The following is an 8,931-nucleotide window of genomic DNA, read 5'->3' on the forward strand; positions in this document are numbered from 1 at the left end:
GTAATCCCTATGTAGCTTTTGATCTATAAGGACAGCAGACTTTCTAACTTGAGAGACTTCCCATTAGCAGAGGTCTGGGATTGAGTTTTAAAAGAGCACTGCACTTAGTTTCATCAGCCCTGCTCCGTAGGTACTAGATTTTCTCACAGAGAGGTCTACATAGAAAGCTACAAGGGAATGATTTATATCCTGTATTTAAAATGGCCAGGCAGCTACCATTCATGGGGAAAGATATAGGCTGTGAGGGGAAACTGAGTTTATGAAGGTCTTGGGGCTGTATCCACCAGCACTAGCCACACTTGGGTGCTGTCCAGAGTTCTGAAGGTCAATACTTTAAGGGGATTCTGCTTCTCTCTACAAGCCGGACCATTTCAGACCTTGCATGCACTGGACTCTCAGTTCACCCAAATGAGATGCTGTCGGGCTTCTGTTAGCCAGGGCCTTATAGACCAGTGGTGATGAACCTATGACACGTGTTCCATAGTCAGCACACAGAGATGACTCTGTCACCACGTGAGCCAAGTATATGACAGTTCTTTTCCAAACTAAAATGTCAGTATTGGCCTGGGGATTTAGCTCAGTGGTTCCGGTGCCCACCTTGCAAGTGCAAGGGCCCCAGTTCAATTCCTAATACGAAAAAAAATCAGTACTTAGGGTGAATTGCAGTGTTGGCACTTTGTGACAAGTGGGTTTTGGGTTGCAGTTTGGGCATGTGTTCTCTAAAAGGTTTGCCATAACTGCAACAGACAGTCTGTGTTAACCATGACAAGCTAGATGCTTCTTGCACATAACTCTCATTGACTCACTCTACTGAGGTAGATGTTGTTGGGGTCTTCCATTCTACAGATGAGAAAACTGAGGCCCAGGGAGAATAAATAGTTTTTCAAAGGTCACACAACTGAAGATCAGTGAAACTAGGATTCAACCCAGTTTGGTCTCCTACAAAACCCTTAAACCTCTTATGGAATCAAGACACCTTTTGGGTTTTGCTCTCATGTTTGCCTTGGCTGTAGCACAGGAGCCAGAGTCATTTCTTATGTAAAGCTTCCCAAACTAAAAAACTAAAATCTCCCTGTGTTTAGAAGATGCACCCGTTCTGCGGCTGGTGGGCACCTCCAATCGGTGCTCGGGACGCGTGGAGATTCTCCACCAGGGGACCTGGGGCACTGTGTGTGATGACCTGTGGGACCTGACTGAAGCCGAGGTTGTGTGCAGACAGCTGGAGTGTGGACAGGCAATTGCTGCTCCTGGAAAGGCCTACTTTGGCAGAGGTTCTGGGGACATTCTTCTGGACAACATTCAGTGTTCAGGAAGTGAGAACCATCTTGGCCAGTGTTCCAGCTCTGGCTGGTCAGACCACAACTGTGGCCATCACGAGGATGCCGGTGTGGTCTGCTCAGGTACCCTCTCCCCCAACTGTATGTTCTTTGTATAAGAGATCTCAGGGATGAACGGGGTACATGTGCAGAACAGAGCTGGGGAAGCTAAGGACAGTGGCCAACAGGTGAACATCCCTTCAACTAGGTAAACAAAGATCACTGAGCGACTGGCTGTTCTGGAGACAGATGCCACGAGTTGTGCAGCTGCTTTTCCATAGAAAACCACGTCCCTATGCTTGCTTATATAATGCAAAGCCTGCCTGCTTGAAGCAGTAGAAAAGCACTAATTCTTTGTTTTCACAGAATTTGAATTTTCTAAATTTACTTATGCTCTATGTATACAGATGCTGGGAACTGGGCTGCAGATGTGACTCCTGCACCCTCAGGTAGGTCCAATGATGTGTGTTTCCATCTCTGCCAAGTTAAAGAGAAATGAAACCTGCATCCTAACACAGATCCTGATGGACAATGACTGTATTAGTGGACCAATTGGTGATTTCCAATTATGGTTGCACACCAGAATCATGCAGGGAGCTTCTGAAATTCCCAGTGCCCAGGCTGTACCCCTATGGTCACATCAGTTATATTTAAATCCCCCCATGTGATTCCATTGTGCAGCCAGGTTATAAAACAGTGGTTCAGGTTCCCAAATGGCATTAAGTGAAAAGAGGGGTTGATATGAGAAAGACAGAAGGTGGAAAGACTTGTGTCATGGGGATATGAATTAGAAAATGAAAGCATGCCAAAAATCAAAGATGCATTCAGCGTCAAACTGTGGATCAAGGGCAATCTCACTGTAAGAAGTAAATCACTTGGGCTCTTGTGTGGACCTTTTGACTTAGCCAATACAAGAGGATAGACCTCCTAGAACTTACTCAATGTTGACATGCAGCTCTAACCTTCCATCCAAATCCAGCACACATGTGGTCTTGCTCACTGCATCCTCCTGCTCCCCAGGTATGGGTTCTCAGCTGCCCTCTTCCCTGCCCCTCATTCCTGGGGACTTACATAGCTCTTCCCCAAAACTGCCTCGGGATTGCTTCAATCCTGTGCCCCAGTGGGGGTCTGGGTAGCAGAAAGATATCAACGTTGAAGGTACACTCTGTGGTGTTCCATGACACACCGTGGAGGCTGGCAGCTGTCCCTACCCTGGCCTATCAGCACCATTGCATATTTGATGGAAACTCAGTGGTGGTCTCTTGCCCACCCTGATCAAGTTCTGGGTACCTTCCAGGCTGAGCACCATCATTCCTTGAGGGTGGTCCAATTGCTGTCATATGGCACAGTAGACTATAGGAAGGGAAGATTGAGTTCTGCACGCCTGGTTAATGTCTCACATTTTCATTTTTCACAGTACCCACAAATTATATAGCAGCCCTGGAGGAGAGGCAGGGCACATATAATCCGTCTTCTGGGTCTAACAAGTAGCTAAGCTCCTTTGATTCCCCATTGCTTTCCTCTTCTTTCTCAGTGAGGAATCCATTCTAGCCTGGTCGAGGGAAGAGGAAGGCATGGCGGGGTGACAGCTGACATAGCTGGCTCTGTGCTCAAATCCTCTTGGAGCCCTAGGTTTCAAACCTCAGAAGGCTTTTCTTTCTTCTCCCTACTGTAATATAACTTTTTCTACGCAGAGAGGTAGCTGGCTAGGGAAGAGAATAAGTAGGGGATTTAAAAAACTATGGGAAGAAATGAAACCTTTTGTATCTAAAAGCATTAATCCCATTCTAAGTGTCAATCCAGCAAACCACTTACTGACAGACCATGCTATACCTACCTACCTACACAGGGAAAATGAAAGCTTTTGCCAGTTAATCATCTAAGGAGGTCATTGTATGTGTACTGAACATTTTAACAAAAGAAAATTGCTCCTGAGACACCTAGATTAGAATTTTTTTCTGCTGATGTCCAATATTGTCCTTGGCAAAGGACCAAGAAGAAAAGGCAAGTGAAGAGTGTCCCTCATCTTCCCTGCTATGCCTCTTGCAGTGAGCTGGCAGCACAGTAAGGCAATGAAGCTAAAAGAATTTTCAAACCACCTGACCTATCTACTTCAAACTCTTTCCCCACCAAACCCTTTATGTAAAACTCATGGAGGTTAGGCTGGGGATTTAGCTCAGTGGTGCCGCTGCCTGCCTCACAAAGGCAAGGTCCTGAGTTCAATCCCTGGTACCAAAAAGCAAACAAACAAACCAACAAAAACAAAAACAAACCAAAACCCCAAACAATAAGAAACAACAACAACAACAACAAAACCCACCAAAAAACTCAAGCAGGTACCAGAATTACAATGAACAGGCTTTCAAAAGTGGCCTGGCCACAAACTACCATATGTCGAGGATTGAACTATGGAATTTTGAATATTGAAATGTATATTCTGTATGAATCAAACCCAACAAAACACTGAAAGAGAAGCATGCATTGGAGTCCTCTACTGAGGCTCATCTTCCATCAGCAGGACTCTTGTCCAGCTTACTCTGACTTCCTGGCTTGAAGATTTTGTGTTTCGTCTTCCTGAATTCTGACAACTTGATAAACTTTGAAGGCACAGTGGCATGATCACAAGCCCCGTGATGTTACTCTGGGTGATTCCCAGGGACTGGTCGGTCTCGGGGCAGCCCTGGGTTTGCTGGTTAACTAGTAACAACAATATAACCTAGGTAGTTATTGTCTGCTGAACCCACTGAAAGCAGGGGAAAGATGCCATCTCAGATCAGGGAGAAAAGAGAAATAAATGAGTGTGTCAAATTATTTATTAAAACTCAGAAGTAGTAATGTGTACATTCATTTGTAATTAAGTACAAGGTGGTTTTCTGATACTAAGCTCTCTTCTGATTTTCTCTGGTTGATTTTTATAGCTTCCATTCGTCAAGGCCCTGTACCACAAGGTAAACCTCTCTGCTGAAATTATGATCTGTAAAATATTGAGTGGAATCATTTGGGTAGCTCCTAAAAGCACAGTAACTTCAGTCTGTTCTGTCTGCCATGAGGGAAAGGAACAGGTATGCTGGACCCCTCACAGTTGGGTGCTTTGTCCGCCTCTGAGTTGAGCTGATTTTTGTAACAGGAAGCTGGGAAGAGCATGAAAGAAATAATAGCTTGAGCACCACATGCATACTGCGTACAGTTGTCCAATGCCATTTCCAGTCTCACCTACAATCAATTTTAGGGTCTTTCCTGCCAGTTGGACATCTTTCACCCCCTCTCAGTGCTCTCTCAGAGAAAAAGCTGCTCACACCAGTCCAACCACCAGTATGTCCAGACCAGCATGATCCCTTCCAATTTTGTGATTCCACTGCTGAGCTTGGGATTCTGGGTTCTACCTGGAAAAATGCAAGGTGCGTGCTTAACAAAGCCAACCATCAGTCTTTCCTTTGCTCTCACAGAAGGAAGTAACTCTTGTGGAGGAGTAATTTCAAGCCTCTCAGGCTCTTTCTCCAGTCCTTGGTATCCAACAAACTACCCCACTGATGTGGAGTGTGTCTGGGTGATACAGGTGGCTGAGAAGTTCCACATAGAACTGAAGATCCCACACCTGAAGTAAGCAGCTTTCCCTTTCTCCATTTTAAAGGCCAGAGTAAGTTTGAATCTGTACTTTCCTCAAAGAGGGGGCCTTTCTGTGGGACAAATCTTTTCAATTTTAGGTAAGAATAGGTCTGGTCATCTAAGGTGTGACTAAGGACTTAGTCTAAGGACTAAAACATTTAGCTCAATTTCTTTACACATTTAGACGTGTAGCTCAATTTAGACATTTAACTCAATTTCTTGTGCAAGGAGAGAAAAAGCCAGGGCATCTAGGCACCAGGCCATGGAGACCAGCTGGGGTGTCCCGCATGTGAAGGCCTCACCCCTGCCCTCAGCCAGCTCCATCTGAGATATGAGCTTCTTCCTCCAGATCTGTTTTTCCTCATTCCCACTGTCTGGTCATTTTTCCGTCTAACACTACAAAGCAAAAACCACTTCCTTGTCCCTTCAAGAATGTCTATTTCTACAAATTAAACAGTTCATTCACTTCTCCTATCATGCACTTTGTGCTTTCTGCTTCTTTTCCCAACTATCACTGCTTTGAAAGGAATTTATCTTATTTCAATGTATATTTAAAGACGTTTATATATATCAGCCACGTGGGACTGGTTCCATGAGCCCCCTGGCTACCAAAGGGGACTCCATGATGCTTGGGTCCCTGATATAAAATGGTAGAGTATTACACAGAAACTATAAACATCCTCCTATATACTTTAAATCATTGTCAATTAGTCATAATACCTCATACAATGTAAACCCTGCATAGTCATTCTATATTATTAGAGAATAATGACAAGAAAAAAAAATCTGCATAAGTTTAATACAGATGCAAATTTTTCAAATAGTTTTGGTCCACAGTCAGGTGAATCCTCAGATGGAACCCACACAGATATGGAAGCCCACCTGTATAGACACGAGTATGTTCATACATAAGACATACATATACATAAGTACAGTTTTGGAGAAAAGTAGTATAAAAAAACACTTTGCTAGTATAGTAAACATTTTAAAATTCATATGGCAAAATTATATTTCCTGATAATGTTTAACCCTGGTTTCATCTTTGTATACAGGGTCGCATCTGATCGCATTTTCTCTTTCCAACTTAGACTCACAGTATATCCCAGAACTCTGCTACTGCTTTCCATCTGCGTACATTGGCACAGTTGTCAGAATGTTGTTTTTAAAAGTATAAAAGTGGTGGGCAGTAATTGGGTTTACCTAGTGGCTAATTCCTTCTTGGTATAGAATGCATACAGGAAATTATGTGTTGTGAGGAAAATATATCATTACTTAACTCATTCACTTAACTTGTGTGTATTTGTTGGAAGAAATATGAGAAGATTTGGTGTCATATATTTCAAATCTGTAAAATCCACATTTCCAATGCTTTGGGGTACAGAGTTATCATTTTGTCATTTCTGGAAAATAGTTACTCTGAACAGCTATGGTAGCCCACAACATAAACTTCCTTCTACAGGTTTGAAACACCCAAAGCAAGGAGTTGTTTAATGTGTTGCCTAGAACCAGAGCATAATTGCTAATTGGGGAGTTTTGATATTTTTTAAGTCTAGGTTTATTAATATTTGCTTTTTGTTTTTCAAGACAAAATTATTTCTTATTTATAAAGTAGTTCTTAACTGGGGTTGATTATACCTTCCTACAGGACACTTGGCTAAGTCTGGAGATATTTTGTTTTGTTTCGCTTTTCTTTCTTTTGCTTTGTTTTGTTTTCTGAGACAGGGCCTTGTTATGTAGGTCAGGTTGGCATTGAACTTATTACTTAGCCTAGGCTGGACTTGAGCGGCTAGCCCTCTTCTGCTTCATGCAGATGTTTTTGACTGTCCTAAATAGGGACACTACTGCCATCTAGTGGATAGAGGCCAGGGATGCTGCTAAGTGTACTCAAAACTAGAGACAGCACACCTCAGCAAAGAATTATCCAACACCAATGATAGTACTGCTGAGATTAAGAAACCCTGATTTGCCTCAAACTTGCTTTATCTTTTTTCTATTCCAACACCTACAGAAATTTGCTTCCTATCTGATCTGCAACAATTTTATCTATATTTAAATTATGCCATTTCATGCTTACTAAAATTATGCTGCTTTCTAATTAAATAACTTTTCAGATACAAGTGTCACCTATGCTTAAAAGGGTGAACTGAGGTACAACAAAAATTTTAAGGAATTTACATGACAAACAAGCAATCGTGAAATAAGCATTTACCATTAGAAGTGGTTTAAGAGCTCCTCTAAGGGCCTATAATGGGAAAGGTTCTATAGGATATACAGAAATAAGACAAAAAAAAAAAAACCCACATTTACTTGGTTAAAATCACACAGTTGCTGCATTTGGTTGTCCCATTGGAATGTCTCTAGTTATGTAACTCTAAGTTCATCGACTATTTCTGGCTGGGCTTAAATTTTCTCTGTGATCCAGGCATTTACAATAAATGTTAAAATTTTGCTTGCAGTATTTGCAAATCAAGCAAGGTTGAAGTCACTTATGAGGCCTTCTAGGCATATCTGCTCAAGGATTCTCCAGACCTAGTCTTCATTTTAATGTCACATTTCTTACGGCCACCCTGTTATCACCATACACACACAATTTATCAGGACTTCTTAAAAATTTTAACTGGATTAATATTAGATATTTGGCTTTTGATTTTCTGGAATAAATGTGTTCTGCACTAGCACATTTTCAAATCTAGTACTTAGTGTATGTGGAAAATGTAGTTATGTCCATTGATTTTCTGTATATTGCACAACGAAAACATGTAATGCAGGCAATGAAAAGTGCTTACAGTTGTTTAGATGCAAATGTGCATCTTTCATATTTGTAGCAGGCTAGATGGATGTTGATATGCTTTCAACATTTACTTGTCGAGCTTGTGGGCCCTGGTCTAAGGATGGACTTTAATACCAAACAAGATGGATGATAGTTCTACTCTCCTGAGTTCATATTATGAAAGACAAATAGCACCCAAATAAATCAATAATTCAGTGGACAATTTCAGGTTGTGACAAATAGATAAGTGGAATGAAGAAAAAAATATATATATATATATATATTGGTGATAAGCTAGAGCAAAGGGAAAAGATTGTAGAAGGTAGGATGCTAGGAGAGCTTTTCTGACCATGCAGGTTGGATAAAATGTTTTGTGGAAACAGTTAGTTTGAGCCAAAAAGGTTGGGACATTGGTAAAAGAGTCCATTCAACAGGCCCTGGAGCTTTTTATAGCTGTCATTATTTTTCTCTTCTTAGGACCTTCTTAAGCTTTTCTCTCAATGAGAAACTGTTGGACACTTACTGTCACCACAGAGAGTGGAGAGATTTGAATTGGAGTCAGGGACCCTCAAGATAGAGAGGAGGAATAGAGTGGGAGAGGCTGAAAGCAAGGACACCAGGTGAAAATCTGCTGAAGTGGATCAGGTGAGAGACAGGAGTCTGACAGATAGAGGCAGCCCCAGACAGGAAGTAAGGGAGGGCAGTCACCTGACTCCTAGGAAGCCTAGTGATTGGTGGAAGGCGCAATTGGAAGGAGGAGGCAGGGATGGCTTCTTTGACGACATTAACACTGCTTTCCTCTCCTCAGACTGGAAGACATCTATGGGTGCCCTTATGACTTTGTGGAAGTGTTTGACGGGTGGCAAGCTGCCTCACTCTCCATGGGCAGGTTTTGTGCTGGGAGGGAGCTCACATTCCTCTCCTCTTCAAACATCATGACTGCAGTGTTCAGAAGTGATGGCATGATCACCAACACAGGGTTTTATGCCCTGTACAACATTGTGCAGCAGGATGAAAGCGAGAGTGGTAGGTAACGTGACACCTGCCTTGGGGCGGGGTGTGCCTGACCCATGTCCTTCTCCCTTAAGAGAGGAGTCTCTATTCCTCTCCTCATCATGACTGCAGTGTTCAGAAGTGATGGCATGATCACCAACACAGGGGTTTATGCCCTGTACAACATTGTGCAGCAGGATGAAAGCGAGAGTGGTAGGTAACCTGACACCTGCCTTGGGCCTTGGG

At 42.5% G+C, this 8,931-nt stretch overlaps 2 protein-coding genes across 2 annotated transcripts in view; both read left to right on the plus strand.

The window, feature by feature from the left end:
* Nucleotides 1–1,082: 1,082 nt before the first annotated feature.
* LOC117284995 (putative DMBT1-like protein) lies at nt 1,083–8,726 on the plus strand (the record flags this gene model as incomplete). Its single annotated transcript, XM_033760692.1, has 5 exons — nt 1,083–1,400; nt 1,724–1,765; nt 4,235–4,264; nt 4,763–4,916; nt 8,501–8,726. Coding segments are annotated over 5 exons (770 nt in total), but the record flags the coding sequence as incomplete, so codon positions are not given.
* An 81-nt stretch (nt 8,727–8,807) lies between these two features.
* Nucleotides 8,808–8,931, plus strand: part of LOC117284996 (putative DMBT1-like protein) — a 14,627-nt gene continuing 14,503 nt past the window's right edge. Inside the window, exon 1 of the mRNA XM_033760693.1 lies at nt 8,808–8,898. Coding sequence (XP_033616584.1) covers nt 8,808–8,898 — 91 coding nt within the window. The remainder of the gene's footprint in view (nt 8,899–8,931) is intronic.

Source organism: Fukomys damarensis, unplaced genomic scaffold, assembly GCF_012274545.1.
Source record: "Fukomys damarensis isolate Sample0158 unplaced genomic scaffold, DMR_v1.0_HiC HiC_scaffold_73681, whole genome shotgun sequence".
Lineage (NCBI taxonomy): Eukaryota > Metazoa > Chordata > Mammalia > Rodentia > Bathyergidae > Fukomys > Fukomys damarensis.